This window comes from Motacilla alba, chromosome 4 (genome assembly GCF_015832195.1).
Source record: "Motacilla alba alba isolate MOTALB_02 chromosome 4, Motacilla_alba_V1.0_pri, whole genome shotgun sequence".
NCBI lineage: Eukaryota > Metazoa > Chordata > Aves > Passeriformes > Motacillidae > Motacilla > Motacilla alba.
Window position 1 is genome coordinate 57,166,127 of NC_052019.1, and position 19,842 is coordinate 57,185,968.

Here is a 19,842-nt window from a genome sequence, read left to right on the forward strand (position 1 = left end):
TTTATGCCTGTGGCTTGTGTATCATAATTCTGACAATTCATGCAGACAGCATTATGCCATGAATTACCACATTTAGCTTGGCATGAGCATCAGTACTCATGAACACTGCCTCTATTATTTAACCCTGTAACATATCTGAAGCACAGGATTCAATATCCAAAATAAAGGAACACTTAGAAATAGCCCTAACACTTAGATGAGGAACGAGGACTAGATTTTTCCCAATGATTTGGGATGCAACTCTAATTGAAAGAGAAAAAATCCATGATACCCTACACTTTGAAAATTCTTGAAAGCCCTGTCTAAGGAAAAAAAACCAAAAACTCACATCAAGCATTAGATTATAATACCTTATGCAAGATTTCTAATGACACAGAAATATTTCACTTAATATTCTGCTTGTATAATGAGTCTGAGGAAAAAAATGAAGTAAACAGTAACTTTTACTTTAAAATTAGCCCAGATGGAGAACTCTCCATGACAAAATCTATAATGTTTAAGATGAAATCTATATAATGTGAACTATTAATATTTTGTTGTAAAACCATTAGGCTTGATTATAAAATCAGAAACCAGATGTTTTAAAAAATGTTATGAACATTCCCCACTGTTATTGAACATAATTAGTTCTCAGGCTTTTAAACTTGCACCCACTTATATTTTTACATCTAAGTAGCTCCATTGAAATCAATCATATATATAAAATCAAATTAAACTTATTTATACAGATTACACACCAAATCAAATCATGTTAAACACCAAGTCCCTGGCAAATAAAAAACCTTCTCTAACAAAACCAGCCCATTTGATACAAAGTGACTGCATTTTTTTTATAGAATAGGCTGCAGCTTAATAATTTCAATCTTTATTACTGCATCAGATAATGACTATTTTGAACATATGCTTCTCTGCCCTGCTAGAAGACATGAATGAGAGAGGAACAAGTTCATATGCATGATCCTGCGTGTGCATGTTGGGGGAGGGAGGCTAAAGAGCAAAAGGAACCAAGTGGCAACAATTGGAGGAAATGGTGCCTGTAACAGCTGCTCCTTTCAGATTCCCCTAGAAGGAGACTGCCTGAGGTGGACCACGGCACAAAGGGATAAAGAAGATGAAAACTGATGCAAAGCAGGGAAATAACTGCTGAGACCCCTGAGTCTACATCCGAATAGTCCCAAGCTGTGTGGCAAGACCTCTTTAGCATGCTACAGAAGCTGGTGATGAACTACATATTACCATGAGGCAAACTGGCTCCTAGCAGTATTGTCTGCATGTTATGTGTAATGATAACCAGTGGGCCCCTGGGAACAGGAGGCAATGATTTCATCTCCGTAAGCATCTGAGCTCCCCTTGGATACAGAGACCATTAAACTGAGAACAGAAGGGGAAATTTTAGGCAATGATTTCCAACTGGAGAGTGAAGACAACTTCTGCTCAACAGTACTGTCAACCACGGATATTTTACTGCTGTCTATATTGATCACTGCAAAGGACAAAAGGAACTAAAACTGTACCCCTTTTTCTTCATTCCAGAGAACACAGTGTATTTTTTGAACAAAAGTACTTTAAAAGTTTTTCATGTAATAGTATTGGCAATGCCATTATATTAGAAAATGCCACTGTATTATTACCCCTGAAAAGAATTGGTATTTCCATTACTGTTAAAATAACATTTTATACTTTTAACATAATGTATAACTTGTTTTTGTACTACAGAGACCTTCTTACCCTTGCACATTGCTTTCCTCAACTGTCAGGTATTTTTGTAGGACTGAAAAGATTAGGTACTACCTATTGGTTACATATTTTAAATGAGTACATTAAAAAATTCAGGGTTTCAGAAGCTTCCTTAAAAAAAAAACAAAACCTGCATGCAGCAAAAAGAAATGAAACTTTCAAATGATTGCTGTAACTTTTTGACAAGAGACATGGGGGAGCAATGAAGGGAAGGGAATAGCTACAAAACGTAGTCAAAATTGATTCTGAGGAAACAATGCCAGGACAACGAATATTTTTGACATTTTCAAGGGTAGTTTGATCCTTTGTATATTCTGGAGAGAATAAGATGCAGGCTTCTTCATTTAGCACATTTGTTTGTCTTGCTGCTCTTCAGAATTCACACAGTATAATATGTGAAATAAAAAGTAAAATTAATTTTCTGAGAGTATGAGAAAAGTTGCTCAGGTAAGAATGCCAGCATACTTGTCAGGCAAAAAACAATTGCAGTTAAACTGAAGTACAAAAACTTCTGGTCTAATCTATCTCACTGCCTTCTTGTAAAAGATCAAGTATCATATTCTCATTGCTGTTGCATATATTAGATACAGTTTTATAAGTTATTTGGAGCTTTTTAGTTTTGAAATATTTTTACATTCAGCTATAGGTTTAACTGCAATTCACTGAGAACAGGCTCCCCCTTTCCATCATTCAATTGATTTATGCAGGAGATAGGACTTTCAGCATTGAAGAATAATGTATAAAGGTGGTCAATAACTTCTAAAAAATCTTAACAAAAATGAAATCAGACAGAAATCTAGAACACGTCCTACATTGCAAGAGCCAAGTAAGTAATATTGATACACATGCTGAATTAATTCTGGGACTTCTATTGGTCTGCTTCTGAGAAAAACAAATAAAACAAAAATAAACAAAAAATACCCACAATGAATGACCTCTATAAAACAAGTTCATTAATAGAATACTGAGTCATTCTGGAGTCACAAGAACAAACAGAAAGAGAATTTATCCACCAGATTAATTGCAATAATCATGAACAAAATATTCAAATTCATTTGCCACAGAACATTTCTAAGAGGATCATGGAGGACTGTGACTGATGACTGGCACAAAAAAAATCAAGTTTCTGCTTATCTTTCTTCTCAGACTGACCTATGAGGAAGCAAGGAAACCTTCCTTCTAGACTAGAATTCCACATGCAGAGCTCTCACTGTCTTAGAATTATTAAGGCTTAAGGGAAACATCAGAAGAGAAGTTGGAACTCAAGTATCCACTGCAGGAATTGCATCAGCTTTAGAGCTTTTCAAAAGTAATTCATGTTTCTTCTAAATTACTGATGTTCTAATAATCTAAGTGTGTGAACTGATATATTTTTCATTGTTCCTCACAAATACACTCTACCAAATTAATTTGCAAAACTGGTGTTTTAAAAACCTAACTAAAGACTGTTTCATATTCACATATACACGAGAAAAGGAAGGCTAGTCACAAATAACCTGAACAGTCAATTTATTTTATTTCTACAGATCCAACATGAAAACCTGGACTCAATCAGTTTTGGAATTTACTGGAACCACAAATGCTTGAGCCACACGGATCCCTGACTACAGAACTAGATAAAATTATGAAAGGTCCATGAGCCGAGTCTCTGCAAGTTTTTTTCCACTTTGCAAATGCCAAACAAGCTGAGGAGGCAGAGGAAGACATTGAGAAAGCTAAAGCAAAGAATAAACTTACTGCTAATGCTGTCTCATTTTCTCCAGAAAAATGATATGCTAGACTTAAGCAATAGGCTGCTTCTCCGTGCATCTTTATATCACCTCCTAAAGGAAGGGTAAAAGGTAGAGTTATCAGCATGATCTGAACAAAATGACATTGGTACAGACAGCTCTTGCAGGTCCTTAAACAAGATACAGATGTTAAAATACTGTAGTAAATTTTCCCCTTTCTTTACCCCCACCATGTATCTCCTTCTGAAAAAATACAGTAGTAATTAAAAATAAAGGCTATGGAGCTCACCAAGGAAGTTCAGCAAAGTCAGAGAAAATATCTTCAGTAAAAAAGTACAGTCAAATTAACATGTGTAAGGTTCTCTGTCATTAATTGTTTAATCATGGTCCTAGTGTCTTCACATTAGAAAATTATACTAGTCTCTCTATATACACTCAATATAAAATAAAAGTGGGTACAAATAGGTAATAAACCTTCATATATATATAAACACAAAATGTATCTCGACCCACACATTTTGCTAATGTGAATCTTGGTGAAACACCAAGAGAGAACCACCAGTTGGCCACTTTAATCTTTCTTTTTCTCCTGTCTGTTTTACTAGCTACTGTAGGGTAAAATAGCTAAAAAAAAAAAAAAACAAAAACAAAAATTTATACTTGCAAGCAATACTTATAGAAAATTCTGGACAGGCTGTTGCTAAGGTGCATCCCACCTTTCCATGCCAGGTTTTATTTCATTGATACCAGTCTAACAAAAACTGCTTGCTGGTTCTTTTGCATGGCATCTTCAAGAGAAAATAATCTATTTGATACCAAAATAAATATAAACTAATTATGTAGTTCTTAAAGTATCACACCATATTAAAAAATTTCCCTCCAGAACATGGGTAGCCATAAAAAACCCTGTAGATGAAACTATATTAAAAAATAACCAAAAATCCAATTTTTCTGTTGCTCAATATCCATCTGCTCCAACACAATAAAGAGTGAAAAATCAACCTGAAGAATAAATGCATATCAAGGTATTTTGTAAAATGCATAAATAAATACAGTTACAATGAAAAGGGAGACCGTCTGCTTACATTTGTAGACTTTTTGTGTCTAAACACACAGAAGGCTACACCTAGTTCTGAAAATCTCTGAATGATAATAATTGCTGAGGCCATAGCAGTGCTCTACCTACTGCACTTAATATGTTACTTACAATTATTAAAAGTCTATAACTCAAAAACCTGATGATCGTTTCCAATATTCAATATCCCTTATAAGGCATAATAAGACTAAGGGATACAGAAATAACAGTTTCACAGAAGAATAGTAAGTTAAAAGTTGCTAGAGACATAAAGAACTTTCTTCCTTCCTTAAGAGGCTTTGACAGTCCAAAGAAGGTAATATCCTAATTCCTAAAGTGCATAAACACAGATGATGGTCCAGAATGGACATTAACAGATAACATACAGTAGCCAGTACGGCTATGGAATGAGGACTGGAGAACTCCTCAGAAAGTTCCTAAAACTTAAATTTAAAGAGAACAACAGCTCATATATTGTGCATAGAGATATGTGCTACATGCCTCAGGAAGCTGTGAAAGTGATTGATTTGTAATTTGAAAAAAGGGAACCAGAACACCTGCCTGGTCAAAATAAGTTTTGGAAAGACGTAAGATCCATTTTGACAATCACTTAATATCCAGCAGTTTTCACTAGCATTAAGAAGACTTTCATATGTAATTACATAGCAGTCCTTCTAGTTACTATACCTAATATTAACAGGAGTGTAACTGTAGCTGTTTAAGCTAAATTTAAGCATATGTTATAGACAAAAGCTGTAGAAAACACAGCAAGCTACAGGTCACAATGTTATTTGTTGCAGAACTTATTTTAAAATTTGGAAAGTATTTTCATTTTTTGCCAGTTTTGACAGTTTATCTATTCCATCTACTAGTCAAAGACTGGGTCACAGATTAAATGTTTGGCATACATTATTAAATTAAAAAAACCTAATGGATCTGCTGAAAAATATTGAATTAATATGTATTTAAACAAAAACCTTCTTCATTGTGAGGGTGTTTGAACAGTGGTAAATCTTTCCAGAGTAGTTATGGAGGCTCTACCTGTGGAAATACTAAAACCTGACTGGATGTAGTCCTGAGCAGCCTGCTCAGGACAACCTTATGATTTCCAGGGGTTTCTCTTCCTACCTCTGTTTTTCTGTGATTCTGTAATTTTTACTTTAGGTTTAAAAGTATTTATGCATATTAAGGTAGAAAATTTTGTTTGCTTATGATAAAACCCTGGTTTTTTCAAGTAAAAAGTAACTATGTAGACTGAAAAGGTAACTTTTCCAACAGATAATATCAGTCAAAACCTGCCAAATCAACAGTGACTAGCCAATCAAATTCAGTGACCTCAGCTTCCATCAGTGACTTCACTTTCTGATTATGGGTTCACAGTTTTACATTATTGTTCCCACAAGGCTGTCAGGGTTTTTTTTGGATATAAAGCTTTGAGGAACCTAAAAGTTTCTTTGTAGTCAGCAAGAAGGCATTTCTGCTTCAGCGAGATCTTCAAGAGTATTGACAGCATTTGTCATTGAGTTTCATAGGAAATAATCACCCGTTCAAACCCTTGACAATTTCTACTTTACTCTTCGGAAAATCATGGCCTGCACACTGAATGAAGGAATAGGAAAGCATTGTTTTCCACCTACCTTCTTTTGCCATCTTTAAAGCTTTTATTAGCATTTTGATGGCCTCTTGGTGTTGTTTATTTTCCAGCATTTTGTCTGCTAGCAATGTATAAATTCTCCAGAGATGCTGACATGCCAGTGAAGTGTAAGTGCGGCCCGTCTCATCCTTCCATGATGTGCCCTCTGTTAGCTCATAAAAAGTTTCAAAATGCTCAGCAGCTTTTGCAACATGACCTGAAAAACATCATTCATAATTAAAATCAGTGCAATCATTGAAAATTGTTCAAGTTTGTAGTCTATAATAATTTTATCATTATAAGTAAGTTGCAGCCAAACATTCCACATATTTTTCAAGACTCTTCAATACATAACCCACAGATCACTGGAAAACATGATCAAATTTCACAGTACCCAGTAATGCTCTAATTTAAATTTATCATATTTTTAATTAGTTTTCTTTTGTAAATTCATAATATGGAAGGGGTGTGATTCCGTGGATGAAAAGTCAGGATGTTCTAGAAAATAAATTTATTCTAGATTCATAAAGCCTTTGTGGTTCTTATATATCAAAATCACATCTATGCATAAGTAATCACAATTGAAACTATTCCTCAAGGTTCTTTTCCCACAATGAAAACCTGAGGTGAAAGATTTGAAGTGTGGGGAATAAAGGTATCAGAACTGTGGGGAAAAACTAAAAACCTTCATTCAAACAAATTAATCAATGAAAAAAAGAATTATCATGCAAAGTAATTTATTCAACAGTTATTGCAAGGCCAACTCTGGTGAGTTTATCTAGTAGATTTACTGCAAGAGCATTAGCCATTGATAGATTAATTATTGAGCCTGAAGTAATACACTCCAAGGTCTTCAAATGTAAGTTATTCAAACATTTTTAGGGCAAAGGAAAGTTTGAAGATAGAATTCAATTAATTTTCACATTCAAGTAGTTTTTCCTCTACCTTCAGCTGGATTTACCTCTGTACATAAAATTCAATCTAGGAGATTTCCATACCTGCTGGACAATGAAAATTCAAAGCTCTTGGAAAGAACAGAAAAGCTCATACATAATGGGTATTGCTGGGAAGCAGGTACGATAAGAATATTTACAGTAAAAATAAGTTTAAAGGAAGCATCCTAGTCACAATGTCTTGTTTAGCAAAGACTATTCTGTAGCAGGGAGAACTGTGAATGTGACCCTGCCTTCATAAGTGTGTGTGTGATGGAGGAATCTTGTCCCATAGATCATCAATATATCAACTATATTTCTATTAAAAGCTGAAAAAAACCCCATAAAATTGGTTCATTTATTTTTTGTGGTTTGCACTTTGCACCTCTTCTGAGATGTGATTGGCAAGGAACTATTGCTGTTGGGCAGTCTTTTTTTACAGTGCTGAATTCAAACTGCAGAAAGAACCAGGAAGGAAAAAGGTGTTTCCCAGTCATAGGAGAGGAAAGGAGAAAAGCTTGGAGAATGATCTTCTTTAAGCATTCCTTGAGAAAATGAGGTTATCTCCCCAGGCCTCCAGCCAACCTAGAGGCAGCAGAACAGCTATGACAGATTTCTCTTATTAACTCAATTTAGATTTGTCTTTTGCATATGTTACCCCTTTATAACCATGCTTTCAACTTTGCAATATAAAACATAACTCATCTTTATTAGAATTAAATTTATTTTCATATTAAGTTTCTCTGATGATTAAAACGAGTTCAACTAAAACTGACAAGCACAAAAAACTCCTCTTTCAAAGATGCAATGAATTAAATGAACGTCATAGACAAATAATTTTATGGCTCTACAGCCTAAAATTCATGTAAGAATCCCAGAGGAGATAACAGGTGCTGAAGAGTGCAGTGCCAGGTGAAAGGGGAGTCAGCAGGCTTTATTCAGTTCCATTCTACCTAGGGACAGGTATTGGAGAGATGGCCCAAAACACTGGGAAAATTCTATACATTCTTTCCAAAATGTCACACGCTTGACATCAGACTGCACAAATAGAAAGGCAAAGGGAAATTATCACAACCAGTACAAGCTGTTAACAGACTCCCTGACAGCAGATGTAACAGAAAATAGACATGTAGATTTGCTAAAGCCAGACAAAAATCCTTGTCCATTCTCAAGAGGCTTCCAGTTTGAGTTTTTGTCTATCCAGTTCAGCAAACTGCTTAGGGTACAAGTCAATGGAATTCCAGCTATTCAACTTGCTAAAGGCAGATTTAAGATATTGAAGAAGCTCATGTTGGGTTTGTGACAAATGACTGAAAGTTGAGTGAAAACGTACCATTAATAGGTAGAGCCAGCATTTTGTTCACTTGGTTTCTCATAAGCACACACAGTCTTCCTTGGAATTCTCCCCGAAGTTCATTAATAAATAGATTGTTCTTTTGAAAAGGTATTATCATACATTTGAGTCATTGGGATAAACTACATGTGTAATGGATTCTTTACTAGAACTTGACTCATGTGTTACTTAAAAACTTTCAGTAAGAATGGGAAGCAGCAAACAAATGAGTGGTATCACCATGAAGCTGAACAGTGTCTGAGTTTCTCCTGACACTGTAACATGACCACTTAACAGGACACATTGTTTAGGTAAATAAAACTTGCAATCTTAAGGACTATTGTTCAGGTTAGAACTATCAGGTGTGGTGATTCTTACCCAAGGTCCCTTCTTGCAATATCTCCTTGAGAAAGTTTCTATCAGACTAGAAATGGAATTAATACATTCCATACCCCCCATAGTTCTCAGGAGTTGACCTAACCCTAAGAGCTGTGACCTGACACTCCTCATGCCAGATTTCAGTGAAACCTCTTTGAAAACTATCCATCTACATCAAGCTTCAAAATGATGAAGTAATATGATTTTTTTGGGTAATATTCAAATGGATCTTTATTACATTTGGCCTCACTGAATTACCAAGAAAGATTACACAGTCAAATGTAAAACAGTCAGTTCACAGAAATATTAAAAAGAAAGTGATGCACAGAAAGCCAAAATACCCGCTCGTTTCCTAAACAGGGAAGAGATGGAATTCCTGACATGAAAGCCCTTATGTGGCTGGGAATTTGCTTACTGATGACTCTTTCAAATAAGAAGAGCTATTTGGAGACTTCTCAAATTCATGGAAGGTAAAACATTTAAGACTCTGAAATTTATTCTTCCATGAAAATAAACTGAAATTCTTCGTTGCCACTGGCAAATGACACACCAGCTTATTTATTTAATTCATAATGCTTCTGTGAAACTCAAATGTTGTGGGAAAATAATATTTTCAGGGGGCTGGTGAGTTTACTCCCTGTCATGAGTCACTTCAGCTAGAACTGATCAGGCCAGTGCATTCTAATTTTTAAACACTGAACCGCTGCAAGTGTTGGCTTCAGACATTCATAGAACACCATCTGAAAATCTTGAAAAAAATATTAAAAGAAAGCAATTAGCCAATTGCAGAATGTTTCTGAGAATAAGAGCATTTTTATCTCACTTAGGCAGTGAAAAGGCAGAGTTTTAAATTACTTTTATTATGAACTGAAAAAAACCAAAGACCAAAAAAAAGCAAAATGAGAAGAAAAAAACAACGGAGTAAGAAAATAATTTGAAACAACTTGCTGAAATGTATTTTTATAGGTCTAGGAATTTGAAGAGAAAATCAAGAAGGTGTTTCTAGGAAATCCATGTTTGAAAAATCTATTTGCAGAATGTTACACAAAGCAGTAACGCTATTTTCAGTTGGCAACATTAATACCAATTGCGTATTTATTTTCACACTGCTGTGCAGAATTTATCTCAGTGGATACCAAATGGACTTGGAGAATCTCAGATGTCTCTCTTCTCTTCTTATCAAAGTAATTAAAAACCAGAATGGTAATTCTTACAACATATATACTACCACTACCAAAATTTTACACTCTAATAATTTTTCATAGGCATAACAAAGGAAATCCCATCAGCAACAGCTTAATCTTAAATATGGGAGGCTAACATTGTCACAATATAATTTTGGGAGCAGAAAATAAATTTTAAATAATTATATATGAATATAAGAAATTCTGACAGATTTGTGCTACAGTTTTCACTGAATTGCTTCAACTTAAAAAATTAAATCTATTCATTCAAGCAAAATAATTCAATAGAATTTTGTAAATATAGAAATGTTTTTAGATCACCTAAAAGTTCATTTATAATTCTCCTTCTTAAAACCCAATCCAAAGATACAGATTTCTTATATCAAAATAGATACCAAACCAAAAGGGGTATATATGGAGACTACTATTTTGCCTTTTTTTTAAGTAGAAAGATTGACTAGATATTAACACAAATGGGTTTAAATGTGAAGCTGCCATAAAAGCAGGCACATAAATGTAATTCTCCCAGCCGCTATTTTGATGCACATTTTTGATTCCATGAATATTTTATGAAATGGCCCAAACTAAAGCCATATAACATTCCTGCATTACTGATGCTTGCGCCCGTAAGCTACAAACATTAGAGGCATGATTGAGTGCATTAAAATGAACTCATTCAGCAGTGCATTGATTACTTGAAGGAGGAAAAAAAAAAAAGTTACTCCCACTTAAGAAAACAGCACACAAACCTGAAGTTTTCAATACTGAAATTAGAGACTCAAATTTGAATAATGTGGTATTTAACAAATAAAGGCAGTGCAAAACTATCTAGAATTCTCTACATACATTCCTGACTTTAATTAGGTGAGATGTTAATTAGGTCCACAGATTGCTTCCAGTAGCGTACAGGTAATTTAAAATGTCACAATCTGCAAAATGCAGTGACTGACCTGCTCTAGCTCCATGCCTCAGCAAATACTGAGCGCACCTAATGATTTCCTTTTCTATCAGCTCGTATATTTGCCAATGAAAATAATGCCATAGAAAAAACTGCAGAAGAAAAGTGACAGGTCTGTTAGGTAACCTGCCCCAGCAGCACCACTAGAAGCAGAAAGCACATTTAATTCTAAATTGCAAACAGTTATTGAGGGCTTCAGAAAATAATCCTCTGTAAATTCAAACAACTTAAAGGTAAAATAAACTTTGAGTATATTGTAGTATTTTTTAATCTAGAGCATCTTTTGTCATCAGTTATTTCACTATACAATGAGAACACAAAATCTGGTTGAAGTATCAGTTAATGGTAACGAAAGCCAAAAATGCTATTGTCTTTCAAAAGACAAATGCTTACATTTCAGTCTAACTGCTTGAACTACTTGTATTAAGCTCAGTTTCTCTGTTCAATTATGACAGCACTACTTATGCTGAAGTACTTAAGTCTGCCACAGAGATTGTTACAAAAGTGTTTAACAGAGGTGGGTTCACAAGAAACATAAAACAAGGCTCTCATTCAGCAAACATCTCTCATTCAGTTGAGCCACCTTGGACTCCTGAGGTAAAGTGAACTGTAAGCCAAAATTTTGTGGTTTCATAACTCTCCAATACCCTTTTCAAACAAAACCAATCATCAGCCAACAATCAAAGTGAGTATTTTTAAGATAATGGGTAAAACCTTATATGAATTTATTTTAGAGAAGCTGATTTTTTAAATTTTTTTTTTTCCAGAAAGATTCCACAGGAGCTTTAGCAAAATGATGAAGGCCGTTCATAAGAAAATTACAACGAACATCATGGGGTATTCTGACCATTCCTCCACTTTGACAGTACACCAGTAGATCTTACCTGGAGTCCAAGTTGCCTAAGGCCAGCTGAAGCCATGCCTGAGAAGTAGAGCACTTGAAGACACAAAGGAGAGAGGAAGAGAGAAATGGAAAGTGCACAGAACCTGAGATGTAGCATTGGTGGACTGACTGCAGTGCAAAAGGACAGTATTTTATCTTCCCTTCTCTGGGTGAAGGACTGCCAGTCTAGTCTTAGGTACTGCACCTCAGAGGATGATACATTATTACTGTTTACATTACTTAAACAAATGTGTGTTGTCTGAAAAGAAAATCATAACTGTAGTAATCCAGTGAGCATTAGAGCATATGTAGTCTTGTCCTCTGAGGACCTATATTACTTGCCTTAAAGCTCAAGCACTCAAAATACACCTACACAAACCTAGAGGGCAGTGCAGACTGTAGAACCCGCAGCAGGACAGTTCACAGATTCTGTATCACACCACCAGCACACTGGGATATCAAACCTGTTCTAAAAATGGCTTACTTGAAGGGTTCTTCCAGACACACCTCACAAGGTAGGGATAATGCTGGCTTTTCTGACTGCCTGGCAGCTCTCTAATCCCTTCCCCTTCTCCTGCCAGCACTCCTGAGCTGCAAACAGGAGGGTTTTCCCACAGGCAGCTGAAATGACAGCTGCTTTGGGAATGGTGCACTGTGGACCAGCAAGGGGAAAAGAAAAGAAAACCAAACGGGTCCCAGATGAAAATTCTACTAACTTGTCTGTCTTACGTTCATATTCAAATGAACCAACATGCAAAATTCTGGTTTACAATTAAAATTCCTTTATCTTTTTAGGTTAACACATTTTATGAAAGCAGCATTTGTCACATGCCACCTTCTGAATTTTTTGATTATATATAAACACTTTTTGATATATATCTATTTTAATATGGAGGACAACATTTCAAACAATATTGAACACTACCTGAATGATCCATTTTAGAGAGAATGGAATTCTTGCTTCACAGTATTATTCAAGCCTTCTTTCACGTTTGCAGAGCATCAAAGTGCTTTCAATATGCAAAGGCTACCCAAGATGCAAAATGCATTTAGGAAACTCACACTGTAAGGCTCCAGGCTCTGGATAGGAGCAGGCCCACACTCAGTGGGATGCTCCCATTTCAGGTTTCACAAATATTTCAATGTCTATGGGTGGATATCTAAATGCAGAATGGGAAAGGAGCAGAAAACTCAGGGATGAATGGCACATACTTAGCAATTCTGTTTTTCAGGGCTTAGGAGTTTAGGTTTAACAGAAATAATGAAAACAAGTTATATTGGTATTCAACCTCAAAGATTAATATGATCATTATCTTTTAAATAGAGAAAGTGACACTGAAGCAGATTAGTTTCACTAAAATAATTTTTTTGTTAAGTCGTGTCAAATGCTTGCCTTGGTTTAAATACTTTTTTTGGCAGTGTTTACATTTTATTCAGATTCCACCCAGTTCTCATTACTTTCCATAGCTTCCAATAATAAATTTATATTCAGATGCAGTGCTCCAGCACTGGAGCTGTTCTGTGGTGCAGATGATTTACTTCAGAAGCGCAGTTGGATTAATGACTTGCTAAGATCCCAGCCAACCTGAAGGATTCCATGAAGAGCAAGATATATTTTTATTAACAGCTTCATGTTTGCTATACCTACGGCTTCTGAAGATTATTGGTAATGGCTGAGGACATGCAACCCTGGCAGCTCTCAGTGACACTGGAAAGGCACCTCTGGAAACAGCGTCCTTTATCAATTACTGAAAGGAAACACTGCCTCCAGGAAAGTTTATGATGACAACTGCTGGACCAGCTACAGTATTCCAAGACCTCTCAAAGCTTTGAAGCAAAGAAAAAAAACTGTGTAAGAGGGCAGCTTCATCTCACTACTAGTCATTAAGCAGTAAATAATTAAAATACTCTGGAAAAGACAGGTAAAATACAAGCAGCAATGTCAGTAACAGACATGAAAGAGAAGAGAGGGAAAAAGAATTTAAAAAAGCAAAGAAATAATTCATTTGAAGTTTTAATAAAGTTTCATTTGCAGTCTTTTTTAAAGATATATCAGACTTTAGGGATGTAACCTAATTACATTTTTATTCTAAGTTCTATTCAAATATCTTGGACTTTGAATCTTTAACACAGATCAAACGCAGTATAATTTACTCATGGCTATCAATACTTTAAAAAGATCTCTTCATTAAATGTCATAGTCTTATGAACATGCACATAAAGCAAACAGAGCAATACTGGATACCAAAAACATTTAGAATATGATTCATACAGAAGCACCTATATAAACAGTTCACCTGAGTGAAACATACTATATTGAAGCACACATCACGTGTTTTTTCTACAATATTCCTGATATATCTTTCATAGTTCAAGTCAACAGCCATAGCTTTTTTAGAGTAGTTTTATGACTTGAAAATGAACTTTACAATCACTGAACACATAGGAATGGAAACTAATTTAGGATTTTTTTTCATATGTCAAAACTTTTAATGACAATGCAAATAACAGAGTTTAGAATCAGCACCTGTGCACTGCTGTGAGTATTTTTTGAAGAGCTTATTAGAAAGCAAGAATACAGACTAGTCCCCAGGTGTTATAACAGAACTAAAAGATTCTTCATTTGAAGAGTTAGGCCAGGAAAGTGGGAGTGACCCCAAAAGGATTAAGGAAACTTACTTTTTCTTAGTGTAAAGAATATTGTTACTTCCCTGTGCTTAATAACAGACCTTGATTTAAATCAAGTGAAGTAAAATCATGTAGAAAGTATTACATTGTCACAGGATTTCTTTTCAGAAGTAGGATCACTACAGAATTTTTCCTGAGTTCTTTTACTCAAAATACCTTCATTACCAAGCAAAACCTTTCAAAAATAAGAATAAAAAATAATTTTATGAAGAATATTTTTTGAACTTAACGGGGCCCTTTTTCTTTCATGTTGCATGTTCAGAAGCTTTTTTCAGACTTTAAGACTGCTAATTTAAGCTCAAAATATTCCTAATTTCTATGACATCAATTCAAGACAGTACTTGTTAGCTCAATACCAGTAACAGCCCTGTAATAATAAGATGTCATTTGCTGGGGAACTATTTTGCACACTTGCAGGAGGATGAGCTCAATTATTTAATAAACCTGTTCAATCTGTCCTCCCAAGAATCTAGACAGCTTTACGGCTGCTTCTGACTGACAGAGAAAAGCAGAATATCCAAAGAGTAACTCCTAGTAATTTGCTGCATAAATTTTTTAAATTATGCTCTACAATTAAGTTTTTCCCAGCCAACTTACATATTCAATTCTTAAGCAATCATAAAGCAATATAACCACTTTGTGAGATAGAGTAAATGCAAAATAACAAAGCAGAATTAGCTTCAGTTGATATGGTGAAAATCAGTGACTGGAAGTACCTTAAATGGTCAACCTGGGTATGCAGAATTTCATGTTCCATTAACAGAAGGCTTCTTTCTGTCTTTAAAGTTGCCTGATGTTGAGACTCTATAACTTAAAATTTCAGAACAGGTTTATGTAGTTAAAGAGAAAGGATTTGGAAACAAGTGAGTATGTTTCTAGGTCAAATCTACTCCTACATGCCTTTTCCTGAATAAGCTGTTTGGGAAAAAAAAAATCACAACTAGGAATAAATCTGAGAAGTTTATAGTTTGGGAAATGCAACCTGGGGTGAGGAGGGGGGAATACCATGATAAACCAATGGTGTTTGGTTACTACTGGATTTGATCTGTTCTATAAATATGCACGTTCTCTCCAGACAATGAACAGTACAAAGAGACACTTTTAGGGTAGTCTCCATAGGGAACAAATCTATATGACCATTCTGTTCTTCAGCTACTTTCGGAGTGAGTTTCAACAAAATTTGGTAAGAAGTCAATAGGACAGTAAGTTCCCACCTTTTTTTTAGAAAATTAATACCTTGAGGATAGACATTGATCCAAACTCCAGACAGACAGACAGAGGCAGGCAGAACTTGCTGTACATGTTGAGACAGCAGCATTCTGCTGGGACAGGGAGCAGCACGTTCTCATCCAGCTTTAGTTTATCACAGCCCACACCAAACCTCACCTAGGCACAAGTGCTGTAGAAGCACAGAGGAAAGGATACTGTACAAATGCAGAACAAACCTGTGGTTCCTGTCTGAAAGGATAGATAATCTCTAGAAATATGACTCTCCTTTAAGCCACTCTCACGTTTTAACTAGCACAAAAGCTTCCTATAAAAAAATTACATAGGAATATATCTTTGAATACTTTTCCTCTTTTTGTCCACACAATGAAAAATGTCATTATAAAAAAGAGAAAGATAATGAACTTCATGTTTTACCAAAAATCACAAAGGTAACTGGGTGCCAAGACAAGTTGCTTACAAAACAGAATCTCCAACACAGACAAAAAGATAGAAAAACCTATCTTTTAGCTGATAATTTGAGTTGCTTTTGTTCCCATATGAAGAGACTGGATTCATTTTAGCTTTCCTTCCTCCAGGGTCTAACCTGGGCTTGTGGATACAATGGTATGGAGACCTCAGATACTGGGCATAGGCCTTGTGGGGGAAACATAACACAGTTAAATAGACAGGCTGGATTGTTCAAATGCAGCAATTCTGTTATCAGTGACAGCTCTGCACTCCACAAGTAATGAGGAAGAAATTAATCTCTCTTCACAAATGCTGTCCCCCTGGTTTGTTTTATTTACCAGCTGTTTGCAATTATGCAATCAGATTGTAAAGCAGAATGTTTCTTCACTATACTATGGAGGATTTGCTATTTAAGTGGGCTTGGCAGACTTACAGCACAGATAACAACATAAAGCTCTATTAATGTAGAAGGTGCATGTGGGTCACCCATCCCACAGGTGAATTTTATTCTGGCTATCCTTAGGAATCTCCGAAAAAACAATATTTTTATGTAATTAAAATAAAGTTGCAAATTGTGCACACACAAAAGCATATGAAATTTCACAAGCAATTTTAACTTTTGCCTTTTTAAACCTTTTTAGTACTTCATTTTGCAATATTAACATTCTCTTTTTTATATCTGAATATAAATTATTTCTGCCTGAAGGCAAACCAATTGGGGAAATTCTGCTTAAATGTGCATATTTCCTCTGCACAGATACTCATGAATTTATGCTGAGTTTCTCTCAATTATTTATACATTACAGTTTTCAATTAAAAAGCACTTGCCATAAACAATTCAAAATACAAAATCAACAATTTCTTAGTAAGAATGGATTCCGAGCAAGAATTTCTTGACTAAGAACAAGAAAATAAACAGTTTAGGCTTTTTATGTTCCAAAACCAGAAGATGTAATTAACTGTCTTTAAGTTGTTGTTCAGCAAATATATCCAGTAGTTAATAGTTAAGCTTCATTACTGAAAGCTATCCTGTGCAACTTGTTTGAGGTACAACCTGCTCTAGCAGGGCAATTGGACTAGGTGATCTTCAGAGGTTCCTTCCGATCCAGCCATTCTGTGAAATGCCCCTTAAACACAATCAGAACCTTTCCATCAATTTCTGCAATGCCTTAATAAAAACTTGAATTTCAATACAATGGCAAAGTGACAGGGAAAATCCTACACCCAGTTTCAATCGAGATTGTTAAAATCTGCAAGAATCCTGTGGTGTTTTTTTCCCTAACAAATTAAACTTCATAGTCCCTCCCATTCAGTAGGTCTTTCGACCAGAAAAGTTTCTATCAAAAAATTTATATCAACATATGAAATAGACCATATTTTATCCATGAGCACAGATAAAACAATTACACCTTTTCAAATAAATCAGGTGCAATTAATTAATATTTTTCGGGTAAGTGCAAAGCGATCAACTCTGGCATAACATTGCTCTGTTTGAAAATCAATCAGAGCTTAACATTGCTTATAATCAAGGCAGAGCTGGAGAAGGACTGAACACTTATAAACCCTTCACTAACTTGCAGAATAAGACAGATTTTTGAAATGTGTAAGTTATTTTAGAAAGGACTAAAGGAATTCATTACTGAGGTCTTGTAAGGCTCACAATCTAAAAACCACACACACACAGACAAAGCTGGGTTTCTGGATTAGCTGTGTGTTGTGGGAATCAGCTCTGAGGTTCCCAGCATTGCTTTGCACTCGCTCCCTTTCTCTCACTAGTTCTGCTTGGCTTTAATCTTTTCAGCCCATAAAGATTCCAGATAAAGTATTACCTCCATTGTTGATCCTTATGTGCTAGCAGAATATAAATCTGATGACTAATTCAAAGTCACCACTGCCTTGAGAATAATGGCATCATTTCCACACATCTTACAGCTCTCATAGCAGGGGAGATCCAGGTTCTGGAGTGTCACTGATACACATTTGTAATGAATTGTGAAAGTTTTATTCACTGGACTCCACTGTGATACTTACATGCTTTTTCAAACGGTTATTTAAACATATCCAGAAAGGTTCCCAAGCACTGCAACTGACAGGTACCCTAATTTCAGATGCCTAGTTTAGCTGTGCTTTTGAATAGTATAGAAATTTATCTGGTTTTGTAGTAACATATTAGAAGCTAAGAGCTCCTGCAAGTACAAACTCCTTGTTTTCCCCCAGGCTGCTCTTTTTATTGATATAAGTTATCTTAAACTTTGGGACGCATATATTTAAGATATCACTTCATGCATTTAGCAAGCATTTAGCACAAAACAGAAAGCACTCAAAGATTGCAATGACGTAAGAACCTACAAAACAATACTAGACATTGTGTTATTCAGTGGACTCTAACTGTTTCTTCTGCAAAGTCACAATTAACTTCAGCAGAAAGCACAGTAATATAATCTGTCATAAATTATGATTATAATCTCACTCTCTGATATGCTTATGATGACTGATATTACTTCTGAAAATGCATTGAAAGCACAGGAATAAAAGTATTTTTTTTCAACTCGCATAACTTAAGAGATTCCATCACAAAGCCTATGCTTACTTGGTCAACAAGTAATTCTGGATTTAACATGAGAAAAATGTGTTATGTTATTGCATTTTCAATGTCAGTAAAGTAACACCAGCACATTAAAGAGCTATGCGAAAAAATAAGTAACAAATGAGTAAATAAAGTAAAATAATGAATAACAAAAGTAATAAAACTACTTATTATCAGCCGTCTGAGGAAAGACAAACTAGGGGGGGTAGTACAGATAATTGAACAGCATCAAAATCTGAACACTCCTACAATAATCAGTGAATGCTTCAGACCTTATTTTACAGGCAGAGTATTTTAGGGAAGAGATTAAAAATCTCATTCTGTGAAGAAATGCCATTAAAATCATGTTTACTCCAAGCAGAACATTCCATTTGTTTCTGTAGCAGCCTACTCACTCCTTGTTTTCTTTCTCTTACTGGCAGCTACTAATGGCCTGCATCCAAATATCATGACTGAAGTCTACATCACCAACACCTCAAATATTTAGCTTTGAAGATTAATGAACATCAGGTTATATCCAGCCTTTAGGACAGGGACCAGGCTGAAAGTCAAAGAACTTTAAATTTGATTACACAAAAATTACCCAGCAAATGTATTGATTTTCTTCCAAGGCAAACAGCAATCTTTACAAGTCCATGTTTAACTTTATACTCCCAAGCAATCAGTCCTAAGCATATACAGACAGCTTCCTTTCCCAAGTAATGAAAAATACACTATTGGATAAGAGAACTGAAAATAACTGGAACTAGATGTTTACATTTATTCCTGTAGATACAACTCCAGAGAAGAGGGAATCTGACTATCTTGGTTCACAAATTAATTATCAAATGATAAATAACTGAACAAAAAAAAGTAGAATTAAAATTTTACTTATAACCATTAAAACTGATGGAATATTATATAATGCCAACCCAATATGTCCTCTTACACTTTTTCTCCAATCATAACTTGCCCTTGAATCAATTTTTCACCCTTGAAAATACAAAGTGATGGAATACATCTGCTGTCTTTTTTTCTCAATGGTCCTTCAACGCAAATCCTATGCTT

The 19,842-nt window shown here is 35.2% G+C and overlaps 1 protein-coding gene across 5 annotated transcripts in view; it reads right to left on the reverse strand.

Moving 5' to 3' along the window:
- The window catches only part of TTC29 (tetratricopeptide repeat domain 29), a 226,277-nt gene that overhangs the window by 62,712 nt on the left and 143,723 nt on the right, over window positions 1–19,842 (reverse strand). For all 5 annotated transcript variants that reach the window (XM_038136455.1, XM_038136456.1, XM_038136454.1 and 2 more), the window contains 2 exons: window positions 6,180–6,392; window positions 3,475–3,560 (listed from right to left, as the gene is read on the reverse strand). In XM_038136455.1, coding sequence (XP_037992383.1) covers window positions 3,475–3,560; window positions 6,180–6,392 — 299 coding nt within the window. The remainder of the gene's footprint in view (window positions 1–3,474; window positions 3,561–6,179; window positions 6,393–19,842) is intronic.